Here is a 17,812-nt window from a genome sequence, read left to right as displayed (position 1 = left end):
CTAAATTTATGCTGCAGAAAATAAAGTGTCTTTTTCATCTTTTAGCCCTACCATGATTGACTGGCCATAATAACGCAGCACCTCCGTAAAAATATGACGATGATAAATGATCCTCTAAGTGGGGAAAAGGCAGAGCAATGGTGTAGCAAACGCAGCATCACTTGTGATTTATGTCAATGTAGGAAACATAGCTATCCAGTGGCATGACAGGCAACAAATGGCATGAGCGTGCGTGAGCACGTGTATGTGTCAGAGACAAGTCAAATGGGGTGTGCTCAGCTGTGTGGAAATGAGAGGAAAGCTAACATTCTCCATCACGTATCCCTCCCATACCTTTCCTCTTTAAAAGCTGCTGTCAGTGGCGTCTGTCAGCTGCATTATCACTTGCTGCTCTCAGCTGGAGCAAATTATCCAAAACTGGGAACAGAGTTAGAAAAGGGAATCTTGGAACCGTTTATTACTGCTACGAGGCTGCACTGGAACCATTTATTAGCAGACAACTTTTAGTGTAAGATGTTGCTGTGTTTAAACATCCTGGTGCTGGTCCTCCTGCAGCTGGCTTGTTCAAGCCCACTGACCACACCGTCCAGAGGATGTCCTACCTGCAGAGGAAAGCACTCACAGAGGCAGCCGTCTGTAGAGGTAAATGCCACAACTTTGGCTCTTGGAGAGCCGTGTGGCGTCTACACTCTGAGCTGCGCCCACGGTCTGCGTTGTGCACCTCCAGACGATGAGCCAAAGCCCCTGCGTGCCCTGCTGGAAGGCAGAGGAGTCTGCAGTAATGCCAGTAGCACCAGCCCGACTAAACCGGTCCATGTTGCTGGTAAGTTTCAGCTTACTTTTTTGGGAGAAGCTATGATTTAATCAGTGAGAGAGAAACATTATGGATTTAGGAGTAATTGAATACTTATTATTATTATTTTGCTGTTGTTGGCTGAGATACAATCTTAAATATCACATTTATCTCGAAAGTTAAATGCTTTTAACTCACTGCTTTTCAGGTTATTATCATGTTATAATGGAAATTGGAGTATGACTAGAGAAATCAACATGTGTTACCAAGCAAAAGATCTCAAAATGTGTGAAATCTTCCTCAATTTAATGGCATAAACGCTAAAATTTTAAAAACTGATGTTCTTGTTTGTTTTTATTTGCTTTCATACACTAGAAAGTACACCTACTGAGAATCCAGATGAGGTAAAAACGCTCATCCTGTACTGTATATCTATGTTTAAAAAACAAAACAAAACAAAAAGAGCACATTCCTGACAGTGAATTAAAGTAGGCATTACATATATCTGGTTAACTCTGTTCCTTCTCTCAGGCTCCATGCCGTCAGCTGCTAACGACAATCATCGAAGGTCTTAATGCCCATTTATTTACGTCAAACCATGATATCTACATGCCCAACTGTGACAAGCGTGGTTTCTTCAGAAAGAAGCAGGTGAGTCTCCAAATTAGATGATTTATAGGAAAAAGGGCTGATCTCACATTGATTCTATAGAGACCAGACATCTTTGCATTTAACTCTTTACTATGTCTGTTGTGTTTTCGGCAGTGTTGGTCATCTCGAGGTGGGCGGCGGCGAGGAAAGTGTTGGTGCGTTGACAAGAACGGCATGCCCCTGTCTACAAACACTAAACAGAAGGGTGGTCTGAGCTGTTAAATGCAACGAGGAGGCTGAAGCTTCAGTCCCTGTGTGAGATTACGATGAAGGCACACCAGACCAGTAAAGGGACCGAACACAGTGCCTCTTATGTGACTGTGCGCCAGCAGAGAGAAGGACATCGCTATTACAAGGCTGTTTAACAATCAGGTGAAACTTTAGTGTCCATGCGCCCTCTGCTGAACACATTAAAACTTTATTGGTTTGATGTCCTTTCATGTTAACCCTCATAACACGCGGCCATTTAAAAATGCTGTTTGCTTTTGAAGGGAAACCCCATTTGTTCTAACATGAAACTGATTCTAAGTATTGTAAATGACAGCTATTGATTATTGGATTGATTAACCATAAATCAGTTATGATTTTTTTCTTGAAAAGAATATCTATGTAAGCATAGAGAGGCACATTTTCGGCATCCACCAGTGGCACATCGTGTTATTAATGCAAGTTTAGAATTTTATAGACTGACTGATCACTAGAAAAAAACTCTTTTCCAATTATAGCTAAAACCTCCAGGGCTGATTAAAGAAGCAATAAATTTGGTTAGGTGAGTGTCTGAGGAATCAGCCTCAGTGGGTTCAATTATATTCTCAAAGTGGAGAAAAACAAAATAATTTTATCCCGAAACACTTTGTTATTAGGAATGAGTCCTGCACACTGGTGTATGCCAGCTTTTAGTCCCTTTTTCTCCTCTTCCTCTCTAATCAGCTCAGGAGAAAGTCTTTTCCCCCCCATTTTGACACCCAGTCGAACCCACAAAAGCAGTTATTTAAGGTCATTTAACTTCATAAATTTCTCAATCCAAACAATAAGTTTAGAAAATATGGTCTGTCTTTTTTTTTTTTTTTTTTTTTGTATCTTTTCAGTGTATTTATATATATTTTCCATATTTTTTTAAAACTTTGAAACCACTGTAATTGTACAACTATCAATGCTGTAAAATATCTCAACATGTAATCCTATTTATGTTACTTCGGATATGATATTCTATTTATGTTAACACTGATAGCGCCATTAGTGATTAAGGACTTGGGGGCATTTTTAATTTTCAAGACTGATATACGGCGAAACACAGTATTACAAAAATAAATGTAAGATTTTTATTGGTTATTATATTAAAGATTTTTTAAAATAAAACATGTTTTAGTTTTTTAATTTATCTGGCCCTTTAAACAGGAAGTCTCAGCTCTTTAGTCTAGTGGTTCCTGCAACCACAATAGAAAGAATATTATGATTTGCTGCAACAAGGGTGTCAAACATGTGGTCTGGAGGCCCGAACTGGCCCGTGGAATGGTCCAATACGGTCCACCTGGTGGTTTTGTGAAGTGTAAAAATTACAGCTCCCACTGTAATTTGCACCAGAAAGTACTGTGTTACAAGTCTTAGTGGTTAACAACCAAGCAGGAAGCATAGGGTTGCACTGGCCCCACAATGCTTATGCATGAATGAGACAGTGTATATGACTGTGAACAGGGCACTTCTGCATGTGCATCATGAGTATAACTACTATCAGGATAATTAATTTACTTAAAAATTGTTCATCACAAACCAACATTTAACCTCTTATGCAGTTCAAATAATATCATCCACACAAACTGGCCACTTTATTAGGTACACTTCTTTGGTACTGGGTTGGGTCCCCTTTTGAGTTCAGGACTGCCTTAATTCTGTAATTTCTATGTTGAACATTTCTCAGATATTTTGGTCTATATTGATGTGACAGCATCACACAGTTTTTGCAGAATTGTCAGCTGCACATGATGAAACTCTCCTGGTCCACAACATCCCAAAGGTGCTCTATTGGCTTCAAATCTGGTGAATGTGGAGGAGGCCATTTGAGCAACTGTGAACTCATTGTCATGTTCAATGACATGATGCACTATGCTGCTGTAAGCAGGAATCAGAAGATGGCTTTGTGGTCATAAATGGATGGGCATGGTCAGCGACAATAATCAGACTGTGGCATTTAAACAATGCTCCATTGGGCCTAATGGGCCTAAAGTGTGCCAAGAAAATATCCCTTACACCATTACACCACCAGCAGCCTGAAGTGCTGATCCACGGCATCGTGGATACGTGCTTTCATGTTGTTTATTCTGACACTATCACCTGAATGTCACAGCAGAGATCACTGAAGCTGAGGTCACTAATATTCAAACTTGTCCAAGATTTTTAGTAGACCCACATATTGTACCAATCTGAAAGTACCATCACTTCGTTCTCGAGTTATCGTGTTCACAAAGTTGGGTATCCATGCCATCTGCCCTGACGTCCTAAAGGGAGTATGGCCATTCTCCTCTGACCTCTGAAGTAGATAAAGCATTTTCACCCAGATAACAGCCATTCAAAACTATTCTCTGTAAACCTTGTTTGGGAAAATATCAGTAGATCAGCAGGTTCTGAAATAACCAGACTAGCCTGTCCGGCACCAGCAACCATGCAAATGTTCAAGTCCCTTAAATCATCTTTCTTCCCCATTCTGCTCAGTTTGAACTTCTGCAGGTCATACAGGCCATGTCTACATGCTCAAATGCCATGGTAATGCCATGACATATTTGCACGTACAGGTGTACCTAACAAAGTGGCACAGGCTCAGCATGACCCACTGAATTCTACATCAGTTTCTCACTATTGTATTTATTTATGATAAAATATTCTGATGAGCCTGACCACACCGCACTGAGTAAGATAGATGAATGACATCAACACGTGAATACAAAATGCATATATTCTTCTTTAGAGTATTTTTGAATAAAAAAAACAAACAAACAAAAAACTGATGCAATTTAAAATTATTTAAGTAAACGGAAACAAAACACATTTCCCTCACAGCATGTGCTATTATAAACATAAATTGCTACATTTTAAAGGTCACAAACAAACAAATATATATATATATATATATAATTATAAAATTAACTATAATTAACAAATCACCACTAAGAGCTGTAATAATAGAGGTGGGCCAGCAGAATATGATGGATACTTTGTTTCTATAGATTCCAGGTCTCCAGAAGAAACCACATTAAAAAATACACTTCTCTCCCCTACATACAAGTTAAAAGTTTCAGTATCGACATTGGTATCGGCAATACTAGCCCTATATTTACTTGGTATCGGATGGATACCAAACTTTGCAGAATCGTACAGCACTGGTAATTTAGATGTAATTACTGCAGTTCTGCCTGTAAGCAAGCCTGCACGAAAATGATCATTAATGTGACAGCATGTCAAATTAACAAAGCTTAAAAATGAGCCACAAAATAAGATGATGAAGGCTCAGCCCGTGTTGGGGGAGGCTCTGCACCTGTTCGTTGCTGGACTGAAGGACCAAAAGGCGCTGGGCTCGCAGGGTGTTGGATCAAAGCGCTAATAGGCTGCTGCAGGGCGGACTTTAGCCTACTTTACATATAGAGACAACAAAACGCCTGTCCACAGACGGAGACGCGGATACCTGCCTGAAAATGTCTTCTCCCAGTGCTACCTCCAACCCTCTGAACACTCTGGCGCCAAAAAGGAAGACGAAGAAGAAACACTTTGTTCAACAGAAAGTGAAGGTTTTCCGAGCGAGTGACCCCGTGTTGAGCGTGCTGATGTGGGGAGTCAATCATTCGGTAGCTATAAGGCCGTTTAATGTGCACTTCTGTCTGCCTGGGTATGAAAATGTTCATTATTAACTATTTATCCACTGATCATGCGCAGATTAATGACCTGAGCCAGGTGCCCGTACCTGTCATGCTGCTCCCAGACGACTTCAAAGCCAGCACCAAGATCAAAGTCAACAACCACCTCTTCAATAAGTACTGTGCTCTGCTCATAGGCTCTACTCAGCTCTGTCTGCATGATTGCAGGAGCCTCGTTTTGCTTCCTGTAAACTGCACAGATTTTTGTTCCTCTCAGGATTTATTTCTCGGTGTTATTGTCTCTGCTTATCAGAATATCCAGACCCCTTTAGAGAGCAACGGTGTTTTTCTTCACCAACACTATAGCTACAGTAATGAGCGCAGTGCAATATTGTCTCGAAAGAGAAAGAATGATGTTATGGGCTAAAGTTAGAAGTGCAGCATTAACTTGTGTTTTTTTTACTTGCTGTGCAACATAATTTAAAAGGCAAAAAAAGGTTAGCTTGATGGATTTATCTGAAATAGTGGTGGAAGAGTGTCAGTCAGAGTGTGCTACAGTATAATAATCATTTATAAAAGCTGTCCTATACAGTGTCTGTTGTTAGGTTCGGTTTCTATAAGCACTGAGTCTAGAAAAGTGAAAGGCTTTCAATAATCCTTTAATCCGTTCAGGAATCCGGGTTCAGTAAAGACTTATGAACAGAGGTTTGAGGACCAATAAAATATTTTCCCAAGGTTAAAGTGCCGTTACTGTAGTGAGATTTCTCTGAACTTGTTTTGATCTGGAAGCTGTTAAGCAGCAGGATCCCTAATATAATTCAGTCAGCTAATAGTCACGAGCATAGATCTTTTGTAAAATGTTGCTGCACACTAAATCTATGCGTTATTGTCATTATTCCTCAGGGAGACTCTTCCAGGACAGTTTAAATTCAAAGAGTACTGTCCTCAAGTGTTCAGAAACCTGCGAGAGCGCTTTGGCATTGAGGATCAAGATTTCCAGGTATGATTCACAGCAAGTCTGCGTTTCATTGTGCACTAAAATATAAATATGGATAAAATCTATCGTTTCACAAAAATGTAGAGGCCATTAGAAAAAAACATAGACTCGCACAAGCAGAGAACATCCAAGGCTCTGTGTGTTTTCCTTTGATCGAAACCATGAACTTTTATGTGCATATTGATCTGCTCGCTTCTACATTTGCATTTCTTTGTGTCGTATTTTGCATGCGCCAGGTGGCACACAGCCATCCTCCAGTCTGGGAAGTGCACATTTGCTTAGCACACAATTACGGGAAACATATTGTTGCTGATAAAAGTCACATTAGCTTACTGCAGACCTGCATTCAGATCAATGTAAGAAGCATGTTAAAACAAAGCTTTTTATGGTCCGATGCTGCGCAGCATTACATTTCTGGTATATGTAAGATATTTGCATTTGTTTCAACACTTTAAAATGTGAAAGGTTTCCCAGGGCAGGAGGCTTCTCCTTCTGATCTCATGATGCTGTTCTCTCACTCACCGGCAGGTTTCTCTGGCTCGGAGTCCTCCTCTCAGACACGACGAAGGGAAATATGCGGGCCTGCTGCTGACGTCGTACGACCGCACTTTGGTTATAAAAGAAATTTCCAGTGAGGAGGTTGCAGAAATGCATAATGCGCTCTCTGCATATCACCAGGTAGGACTGACACAAGTTTATATGTCCTGTAAAGGTCAGAGAGTAGGTTCAATTTTAAAATTGGAGACTCCAGCTTTCAGGCCCCTTTTCTGTGGAACCAGCTCCCAGTTTGGATACTGGAGAGAGGCACTCTCTCTGCTTTTACAATAAGGCTCAAAACTATACTTTCTGATAAAGGTTATAGTTAGGGCTGGATCAGGTGACCCAGAATCCTCCCTTAGTTACCCTGCATTTAGGGCTAAGCTGCTGGGCTCTTCCCATAGTGCACTGAGTGTTTCTTCTTCACCTCTTTTCACTGTCTGTGGTTGTTCACCACTTTGCATTTAATCATTAGTTATTATTAATCCCTGGCTCTCTTACACAGTGTGTCTTTTGTTGTGTCTCCCTCTCCTCACCCCTAACCGGTTGCAGCTGATGGCTGCCTCTCCTGGTTCTGCTGCAAGTTTTTTCCTGTTAAAAGGGAGTTTTTCCTTCCCACTGTCACCATATGCTTGCTCACGTGGGGTCATCTGATTGTTGCGGTTTTCTCTCTTTTACTCTTTTACCTTTTAGTATGAAGTGCCTTGATGTGACTGTTGCTGCGATTTGGAGCTAAATAAAATGAATTGAATTGAACTGAACTAAGAACATAGTATTTCTAGTGTGTGCATGGTTGCAATCCTTTTGTACATGCACACATCTACCAGTCTTTTCTCTTTCCTTGTGTCGTTTTTATACAAGAAAAAAATGTGCCCTTTTTACATTAACCATGGTTGCCATGGTAAAGGTTTTACAGCATCAAAGCTGAGACACGAGTGTTAGAATTTCATGGCTCCAGTTTTACATTTAAATTGAAGCATATTAAATAATTCACATTGAAGAATGATTCTGTCAGAGCTTTTTCTGGTTATACAGATACAAAAAAAAATAACACACCAAACAGAGAAAGCTAAGTCACATGACATATTAACAAGTAGCATGATGTTTGTTTGCTTGTACTGTATTTCTTTTCTGTAGTGCCACAAAAGGCCTTCACACAGCTTTTTGTTGTTGTTGTTGTTGTTGAAAGAGCACTGATGTTACCAATGACATTTAAAAGGGCTTGCAGTAAGCCATGATACTGTTGCATGAGCCTGTCAGTGTCACGGGTCTGGGTCCGTTGGACCCAGTATGTGGAGTTTCATGTTTTTGTTATTCCATGTTTGAGGTTATTATGTTTTGGTTTTAGTTTGCATCAGGGATTGTTTTCTTGTTCTCTTGTTGTGTTTATGATGATGATTATGATGTTTATTATTTGAGTTTCATGTTTAAGGATTTGTTCTCGGTTGTATCTCACGTTTAGTTTAGTTCAGGTTCCATGTGTCATTCTGTCTGTCTCTCAGTGTCAGGTCTGCGTCTTGGTGTGGTGTTCTCATTTCCTGTTTTATTGTGAAGGTCTGGGTCTCATGTGAGTGTGTTCAGTTTTACCTCTGTCTCGTCTTGTTGATCATTCCCAGCTGTGTCCACCACCTGTGTGTAATTCCCCTGTGTTTCTCTGGGTGTATTTAAGTCATGTCCTCCGTTGTTGTAGTTGCTGGTCTGTCTGTGTATTCCACCCTGCCTCATCTGTGTTTCTACCATGTCTCACCTGTGTGTTCTCCCTGCTGTCCATCATCAGTCTCCTCTGCTCATTCAGGTTTGTGCTTTGTAGTTTTAGTTGTTTCCCAGTATAGTTTAGTTCTCCGTGTTGCCGTTTGCCTCTCCTTTTGTGTTCAATAAATCACCTTTTACACCTTCACGACTGCCTGCGTGTGGATCCTCCTTTTCCTCCTCCACACGGCTCCTCTCACTCGCCGTGACAGTCAGTGAACATCACTCCCTAATCTCAGATCACTTTAATGCATTTCCACTGAAAAGACACTGGCCCTGGTGCCAAAAAATCAATAAAAATGCCCGAAGTTGGCACCACTGGTATCAATTGATATAGGAGGGGTTACCAAAAAAAAAAAAATTCACTGATGACTCACAGATGTAGACCACAGATTCTGTGCAACATGATTTCCTTCCTACAGATATTACTTCTGAGGCATAACGATTTTTCGCAGACCTGTCAAAATGTTTCCTTCTCATAAATCACCAAGAGAGAATCAAATACGCACCACCATCAGAGATTTATACTACAGACCCAGTTGCACAGACCCAGGATATCTTTGCGCTATCTGGATTCACTTACCCTAACACTGGCAATCAGGATAAGCGGTCACGTGTAGCTGGTAATCATCTTGCTAAGTTAACCCAGGGTTTCCCCTTTGTGGTCACATGAAAGTGGTGGCATTAGCACTAGAGCAGTAGAGCAGCTGATGTTACACAGGAAGGTGAGAGAATACTATGGGAAAAATATGAAGAAGTTAAACAGGTAATATGCCTGAAAGCAACATAGCTGCTGCAGACAAAGCAGTATCAGGGTATGTAAGAGAAAAAGCGCTTAAGAGTAATATCGTATTAAAATTGTATGTGTTAAGGACTTTGGTTAATAATAACGCTTAGCCTTTCTGAAGCCTGAAAAGAAAGCCAGCAACATACTGACTGTGTAGGTTAACAGATTTATCATATCAAAATGCAAGAAGATATTGATATTAATTGAGTATTTCATTAAATTAATGTTTAAAGGGCATTTTTCATTCTTATTCTCTCATCTGCAGTCCCTGTGATGTTTCATGATCTGAGAATAAATAATTCATATAAAAACTCAATTCAAACGGAGGCTTAGTCTATGTCCAACAGACCTTAGAATAAGGTCAGCAGGTACAGTGCGGGGCTCTGTTTAAGATCATATATAAATGCTTATAGAGCAATAAGATTGTTACTGATAGTCATCAGGGAAAGATGAAAATTTTAGATGCTATTTAAAATCTAAATGTTGTAGTGATGCTGACCACAAGAGTTGTGTATGCTGTGTGAGCACAGTAGATTAGGACAGGTGTAGTGCTACTGTTAAACAAACTAGAATTGTTTCTAGCTTGTTCACAACGCTAATGTGAGCCAGTACTCTGCCAGTGTAGGTATATAATCGACAGCTCAGACACGCTGTGCATAAACTCAGCCGGTCATTCTTATCATTCTAGTAATTTGGAGGGGTTTGTTTTTGTTGTGCTATATGAGCTCATAGAGGTGTTCTGTGAAGCAAGATTATGGGGTTAGTGAGCTGTCTTGACCTTAAAGTCAGAGTTTTCAGTGTCATGAAAGCGGCTCTCTTTTTACCAGGATAAGTCATCATGATAACAGGTCACTGTTTGAAAACAGCATGTTTTTTAATGATTGCTTAATTTACAACATTTTAAGGTGTGATATAGATTTTCTGCCGGAGCTATATGTTTCATATGCAGCTTGTTAAGCCTACTAGTATTACTTTACTAAAACCTCTTAATAATGGGGTCTATAAATGTACAGCTGTGAAAACGGTGCCACTAGAGTGTGTATATATTATTCTGGTGATGCAGAAAATGTTTAAATGTTGTTATGCCCGATTCTAATCTGCTGCCTCTTTTACACTGTTTGAACCGCAGCTGCAGGAAGACTGAACACACACCATGAACACCTATCAATCAGTTAAATCAGATTCACGTTGGTCTGCTGACAAACTAAAGTGATTTGCACTTGCCAGTTTAAAGTTTCAGAGGTCTAATGTGCAGCCACCATATTAGACATCAACAGCAGCGCTGAGCGCACACTTAGTGGTAACATAAATATATTAACTCAAATTAAAACGTTTACTTCACCACTCTGCCAAATCCCAAGATAAATGACTTTGCATTTCGCTGTTATATTTTTTCATTTCTTTATAGGTTTTATGACCACTTTACATCATGATCATCTGATAATGGCTCTAACTGGAGCAGGCAACAGTCACAGGGATCATTTGTGTGAGAAGAATCACTTGACATGTGAAACACGCCTTTTTATGAGAGCTTGAACTTTCTTCTGGTTCCCAGTTCAGTTTCTTTGGAGTTTGGGGCTCTTGCTTAGAACCCCAACTTATTTTGAGTTTGATATTTCTTGTGTGTTTTGTTCCCTCGCTGTCTCCTTATCTTTTCCTCCCTCAGTTTCTGTGCTTGTGTTTTTGTCCTCCAATGTCCCCATGAGTCTGTTTTCATATTTAATTTGAGTCTTCTTGCCTCCATATTTAGCATATCTTCCTAACTTTCGTTTTCTTTCATTTTTACTTGATGTCTGATTGTTCTGACATATGTTAAGTGCATTCAGGTATGCCTTGCTCCCTCAGCGTACCCGGGGGTCGATTCACTTACTGTAACACTGGCACTCAAGATAAGCCGGTTTCCTCCAGGGCTTTCATTCTATGTTCACGTGAAAGGGGTGTTGTTGGCAGAATCAGCCACATTTATTAATAAGTTAATGACATCAGACTGTTCATACAAAGAGGTTAAACACGCAATACAGACTGAAAATCTCACAGCAGTTAACTAGCTTTGTAAGGTGATAGATTTACCAATATGACAACTCTAACAATAGGACACAGGAGAATCTGATGGATTTTAACAGAGTATTTTATTAAATGAATTTAGTTTTAATTCTCCATTTGTTTCATCCTAATTAAAGGTTTGACACAAATGTCATTCAGTATATTACCAACTCCAAGTCCATCAGAATTAGCTCAGTTTCACTTGTAGACGCTCCAGTGCACAAATGCAATGCAGACAATGCTGTGCTCAGTGGCTTTGACACTTATTGTTGCTCATCACAATGAACTGTTTTCATACTTGAGGTATAACAGACGTCTCAAAATACAAAGCTGATTAAAAAATGAAGTCGAGCATTGTGTAAATCCACGTTTACTTGCTGGGACTGTACATCCTCCCTGCCTTTCTTGACATTTCTTGCTATGATGCTATGAAATGACTTTATATTACCCGTGCGTTGAATCATATCTGTTACAAGGAAAAACCTTATCTTACTAGGAACTCTTTTATGTTATCATACTTTACCTCTTATGCAATGTCTTAACGACGCTGTAGAGTCATATAACAATGAAGCCATCTGTTTGAAATGCAGGCAGTGTTTTCAAATGGAGTTCGTCCTGTAAATTATTCCAAGTCTAAATTACATCTGCGGTGCTGATCAGATGCCACAGGAGGATCTTCAGGAAGAGCATTAACCACAACTTATTATATTCACGTGCAGATGTTTATTCTTCATGACTGAAAATCCATGTACTGATGGTCTCTTCCAGCATATTGTCACCTGCCACGGCAGGACGCTCCTCCCTCAGTTCCTGGCCATGTACAGAGTCACTGTGGAGAGTGAGGACACCTACCTGTTAGTAATGAGGAACATGTTCAGCCACCGACTTCACGTACACAGGAAGTATGACCTCAAGGTAATCCTCCAGAGGCAGTGTATCTCATATGATAGTGTCTTATTACTTTTATCAGCTATTGAAATGCTTAACTTACCAAAACATTTAAAGACAATAGTTTAAAAAACAGAGTGTTAAATGCTTGTGAATTAAAGTTATGCTTCACCCCAAACCATTTATTAATAGTAGACTGTTGGATTTATGGCCACACGTGTATCATCTCTGAGAACACATGAGTGATAATGACTATTCTAGCTTTGAAAGTAATGAGCAAATATGGATCTTTGGCTCAACAGTAACACCGGTCGCTTTCTTCTCTTTCATCAGGGCTCGCTGGTGTCTCGTGAAGCCAGTTTTAAAGAAAAGGTGAGATCAGATTCAGGTAAAGTCAGTCTGTTGTCCACAAGAGTTCCAGTGACGTTTGTCTTTACTGGAAATAAAGCACACGTGTGGCCGTGGAGTGTTTAAGAGGCAGTGATCTATTACAGATGGTTATTTTTACGTCTTCTGACTCAGGCTCAATGAAAGAGTGGCTGAATACATTTGAGCTTGTTAATTTTAATTATGATAACCTTGCACTAACATCTCTAGTAAGAAAATGGTCAAAAAAAGCTCGGCTCCACTCGATTATTATACCTTTATTTGGCAATAGCTTTATTGCGATGTCTGATGTGTTTGGTTTCTTTTTTGTACCTGTTCAAATGAAGGACCAAAGTGTTTTGTTTTAGTGCAACACAGCGTGTTGCACTAAAAGGAAAAATATATAATCTATGAGGTGGTTATTTCCAAAACCAGTCAAGTGCCTTTCTGGTCTTTAGTTTTTGAAGTGATTTAGTTCTGTGCTCACATCAAGCTGGGAGACTCGTGAGAGAGAGAGAGATAAACACGAAACGTCAAAAACAGCAGCTGACCCTGACTGATAAACACTCGTCTTTCAACTCCACGCGTCAAGCTTGGAGAGGCCTTTGCGTTTAAAAAAAGCATCTCCACAGCAGTCGAAGCCATTACGCAGCTATATTTCCATAGGATTCATTTTCAGAATTTCTTTCTAATTTCTCCTTACCAGTGCTTCCCTTGTAAAACTGCGGGTGTCCTTCTTTAATATGTTTAAATGAAAGACATATATTGAGTCACAGAAACTTTTGAAAATGCTTTTTTTTAATCATTAACATTTTCTACAATATTTTTCTACAATATTTTGCTCTTTTCTTTTTCAGAAAAGAGACACTCCAATAAAAATGGTAGAAATATCTCAGTGAGGCAAAAAGAAAAACTGTTGGGGTCCAGAAAAGAGGTTCAGTAAATAGCTCAAACTGCCTGAAGACCAAACACAGTAAAGTTTTAGGGTTCATCAAGTCCATTAATTAATAGTGCCAGGCTGACTTTGTAAGCCATTAAAATAAGCGCTTTGCCTGTTGCACAGCGATTGAATTCATAGCTGGTGTGCAGATTACAATGTATCATCGGTTTATTTAGGTATGCATCTTTGATATGGTTCATTTATTTATTTATCTTGTAGTCAGCTCACATGATTATCTGCCATAATGAGCAGGATACGACAACCTATTTATATGGTACTGTGCAAAAGTTTCAAGCCCTCGATTTTGTCACGTTTTGTTTCCTGGACCAGATTTTGTTGTGATCTTTGAAATAGTCTTGAGCAGCCCAGGCTTTCTGAAGGTCTTTTTAAATTTTTCTATGAACATTGGCTGCTTTTTCATTCATTTTCAGTCCAATCCTTGTACCTGCCCATTTTCAAAGGAATATTGTTGTTGTTTGTTAAGCTACTTAACATTGACCTGTGAATCATTCAAGCATAAAAATGCACCTAACCCAAGGGATGATCCAGTGTTGTGTCTACACATAATACACATCTTTGTTAATAGCAGTCTGTCACAAAAACATATAATTTCTTCCCATTTCTTTAGTTGAATCTATGAAAACAATAACAGAGAAAGGCATAACATAGCATTTCTGCACCAACAAGGTGATTCCAAAAAAGCTTTTACCTGAAAAACTGTGAGTCTTTCAGCCTAAACTTTGATTTTAGCTCACTGAGACTTGTGTAACCTGAAATTAACAAACAATTGTTCAGTACTTGGCGTAATGATAATGATAATGATAATGATAATGATACGCCACTAAAAGGCAACATTTCTGTGAAAAAAAACCATCTGATTATTGCCTAACATTGTCTGACGTTTGGACTGATAGCTACATCAATCACCGACTGCAAGTAAAATGATAAAAGCTGAAGTGAGAAAGAAAAACTTAGCATACCTGAAGTGGCTGCACGTGTGCTACTGCCCCCACAGTCTGTCTGAAGATGTGGACGTGTTTAGTATTCTGGCTGCTCTCCCCGGTTTGACAGGCTACATCTAAGACTGCAAACCAAAAATGTATTTTTTTTCTCTTTGAAATGTGCGCCTGAGGGCAGAGTGTGGAATTATTTTCCTATGTGTAACTGTTATTGTTTGCGCATTGTGACAAATGTGATTTTAAGATTAGACTTTCTTGAATCTTCCCACAGAAAAATCACTTAGCAACAGGCTGTTTTAAACACCAGAAGCCCTCTGTTTGGCCTCCAGCGACGCTGACCTAGATAAAAAAGAAAAAGATGAAGAAATATCTGGTTTAATAGAGGAAGTTTGACTAGCTGCAGAGCTGCGGGAACCTTTGATATTTCCATCTGTACTGATTCAGAAAACAAAATTATGAAAATGTTATTTGGCTTTAATCATATGAAAATGGAGAAGCTATAAATGTTTTGATGAAAAGAAAAATGCTGTTGAATGAATGTTGTAATTCTTTCTATATTTTCAGGTCAAGGAATTGCCCACTTATAAGGATGTGGACTTTATGAATAACATGCAGAAAGTTTATGTGAGTGATGAAGAGAAGGAGAAAATAATGGACAAGCTCAACAGAGACACTGAGGTAAGAGAGGCGTTGCTTTTTGTGGGGGATTTTTGTGTTTCTTGTCTCTGGTGTGTAATTATTTCTCTCACTGCAGTTTCTTGTACGTATGAGGATCATGGACTACAGCCTGCTGCTCGGTATCCACGATGTCGAAAGAGCCGAGATGGAGGAGGAGGAGGAGGAGATGGAGCTGTCCGATGAGGAGGAAGAGGATGATGAAAATGGCCTTGCTCCTGCTCCCCACTCCACCTCCCCTGAAGGCATTACCGGCTACATGAACTCCTTCAAACCCATGGGTCCCGGGGATTTCGACCCTTATGTGGATGTGTACGCTATTCAGAGCGCTGTGGGTGAGTCCCGACAGCCGAGATAGGAGCCCTGCGCTTTTTCACCCACCGAAACTTCCTCTCACACTGTGCTGCACAAGATAAGATCATATGCGCAGATCAATATCGCTCGCAAAACACTGTGAATCGCTCCCTTGTAGGTGCGCCCCGTAGGGAGGTGTATTTTATGGGTCTGATTGACGTGCTGACGCAGTACGACACCAAGAAGAAAGCCGCTCACGCTGCCAAGGCTGTCAAACACGGGGTGAGAGATCAGTGTTCTGCAAAGTGTAAAGGGCTGCTTCTACTTATTTCTGATCGACTGTGTGTCTGTGTTTTGTAGGCAGGAGCTGAGATCTCAACTGTTCATCCAGAGCAGTACGCTAAACGCTTCAAAGAGTTCATCGCCAAAATCTTTGCCTAGTTCAGGGATTCATTTAATACATGAAGAATTCAGCTTTGCAGTCATCAAAGCATCACCAATAAAGCACTAATAATTTAATAGCATCCTTTTGTTTCCCTTCCTTTTTAAAAAACATCTTTACTATTCATGGGATTCTACACAGCTGTGCATTTATTCCAAGTGAAGAATTTGCGAAAAGGACTTCTTGGCAGCTCAATGTTGTTAATGGGTTTATTTTCTTTTGACGTAAAGGTTTGGCAACACTACTGTTGAGTCTAAGTGACAGCAAGAAATAAAAGATTCCTGAAAGACATCTTTCAAGTTTACACCTGTAAACATCACTAATATGAAGGTATTTGTTTTACTGGCCAAAGATGATAAAATAAGCTTTACACCAGCCACATTATTAGGTACATCTTGCTTGTATTCGCTTGGACTGCCTTAACTCTTCATGGTGTAGATTCAACAAAGAAAACAAAGATTTTGGTCAATGTTGACGTGATAGCATCACTCAGAACATCCATGATTTGAATCTTCTGTTCTACCATACCCAATCTGGTGAGTGTGGAGGGCATTTGAATGCAGTCATGTTCAAAAAAACAGCCTGAGATGATTTGAACTTTGTGACATGGTGCGTTATCCTGCTGAAGCAACCATCAGAAGGTGGGTACACTGTGGTCATAAAGGGATGGACATAGTAACAGGACTCAGACTGTGGCATTAAAATGATGCTCAGTTGGGGCTAAGGGAACCAAAGTGCGCCAAGAAAAGATCTCCAACCATTACACCACCATCATCAGGCTGAACTGTTAACACAAGGGAGGATGGATCCATGCTTTCATGCTGTTTACGCAACATTTTGATCCTACCATCCCATCGGACCAGGCAACACTTTTTCCAATCTGCTATTGTCTAATTTTGGTGATTTTGCTTTTTGTAATCTCAGTTTCCCATTCTTAGCTGACAGGAATGGCACCGGGTGGAGTTTTCTGCTGCTGAAGCCCATCTGCGTCAAGGTTTGAAGTGTTGTTGGAGATGCTCGTCTGCATAGCTTAGAGGTTGTGTAATAATATTGAGTCCAGCCCACTGGCACCAACAACCAACAGTCACCTTAGTTTAACGTCTGGGCTATAGTAACCATGGTAAGTTCAAGGTGTGCCATATGTACCAACTGTACCAAAGTTCTTTAATGGCCTAACTGCTTCTTATATTGTTACATTTTTCTTTGCCAACATCCTGTTGAGTAAAGTAGGAACCACTTAGGATGGATCTAAGTGTCATTAGTTACTGCAAGCTGAAGCAAACTGATGTTATCCTAGCTGTACATGTGTTCCTTTAAATTGTATTCTCAGTGGTACAGCATTAATTTTTGTCTTTATTTAGTTGTCCCAGTCCTCCTGGCACACATTCCTGAAAATCCTTCAGCAGGGTTTCACTTTGGAATAGCAGCTGTGTGGACAAACAGGAGGGACAGAAAGATGAGAAATAAGAGGAAAAGACATTAAATGTTTTTTTAAATTTATTTTTTTATTTTTGTCTTTTAACCTAAAACAAAAAGAAGTATATTAATTATTTTATGCTACTTACTTTTTGGATATTTTTCTTTCAGCATTTGCAAAACACACTATAGGTTTGTTTACATGTACTATGTTCCAGAACTTAAGTCTGGGTCCATCTGTTATGATTTCATTGTCATGTGAACATATATTAATTATACCTGTGCTAAAGACTGTGCATATCTACTCTTGAATCTATAAACCAGGAGATCTTGATAGCGTGCTACACAGATCTCTCTTATCTTTTTTAGAGAGACCCTAACTTATAGAGAAGTCTCATAGTGGTCATTTTTATTTTTGTCTCCAAATGTT

The 17,812-nt window shown here is 39.7% G+C and overlaps 2 protein-coding genes across 2 annotated transcripts; both read left to right on the top strand.

Moving 5' to 3' along the window:
* Positions 1-305: 305 nt before the first annotated feature.
* On the top strand, positions 306-2,786 carry LOC147330518 (insulin-like growth factor-binding protein 6). The gene is made up of 4 exons (XM_086292123.1): positions 306-823; positions 1,169-1,197; positions 1,325-1,444; positions 1,559-2,786. The coding sequence occupies exons 1-4, from the start codon at positions 514-516 to the stop codon at positions 1,664-1,666; spliced, it is 567 nt and encodes a 188-aa protein (XP_086148249.1). The 5' UTR covers positions 306-513; the 3' UTR covers positions 1,667-2,786.
* Positions 2,787-5,073: 2,287 nt separating this feature from the next.
* On the top strand, positions 5,074-16,047 carry LOC147330517 (phosphatidylinositol 5-phosphate 4-kinase type-2 gamma-like). The gene is made up of 10 exons (XM_086292122.1): positions 5,074-5,280; positions 5,369-5,466; positions 6,193-6,289; positions 6,815-6,964; positions 12,171-12,317; positions 12,624-12,662; positions 15,120-15,233; positions 15,310-15,565; positions 15,703-15,806; positions 15,885-16,047. The coding sequence occupies exons 1-10, from the start codon at positions 5,131-5,133 to the stop codon at positions 15,963-15,965; spliced, it is 1,236 nt and encodes a 411-aa protein (XP_086148248.1). The 5' UTR covers positions 5,074-5,130; the 3' UTR covers positions 15,966-16,047.
* The last annotated feature ends 1,765 nt before the right edge of the window (positions 16,048-17,812 follow it).

Source organism: Aulonocara sp. 'chitande type north' Nkhata Bay, linkage group LG5 (genome assembly GCF_057382095.1).
Source record: "Aulonocara sp. 'chitande type north' Nkhata Bay isolate Kocher_YH1m ecotype deep benthic linkage group LG5, A_spYH_male_GT1.1, whole genome shotgun sequence".
Taxonomy (NCBI): Eukaryota; Metazoa; Chordata; class Actinopteri; order Cichliformes; family Cichlidae; genus Aulonocara; species Aulonocara sp. 'chitande type north' Nkhata Bay.
The sequence above is the reverse complement of the archived record's forward strand: the minus strand, read 5'-3'. Positions and strand labels throughout refer to the sequence as shown.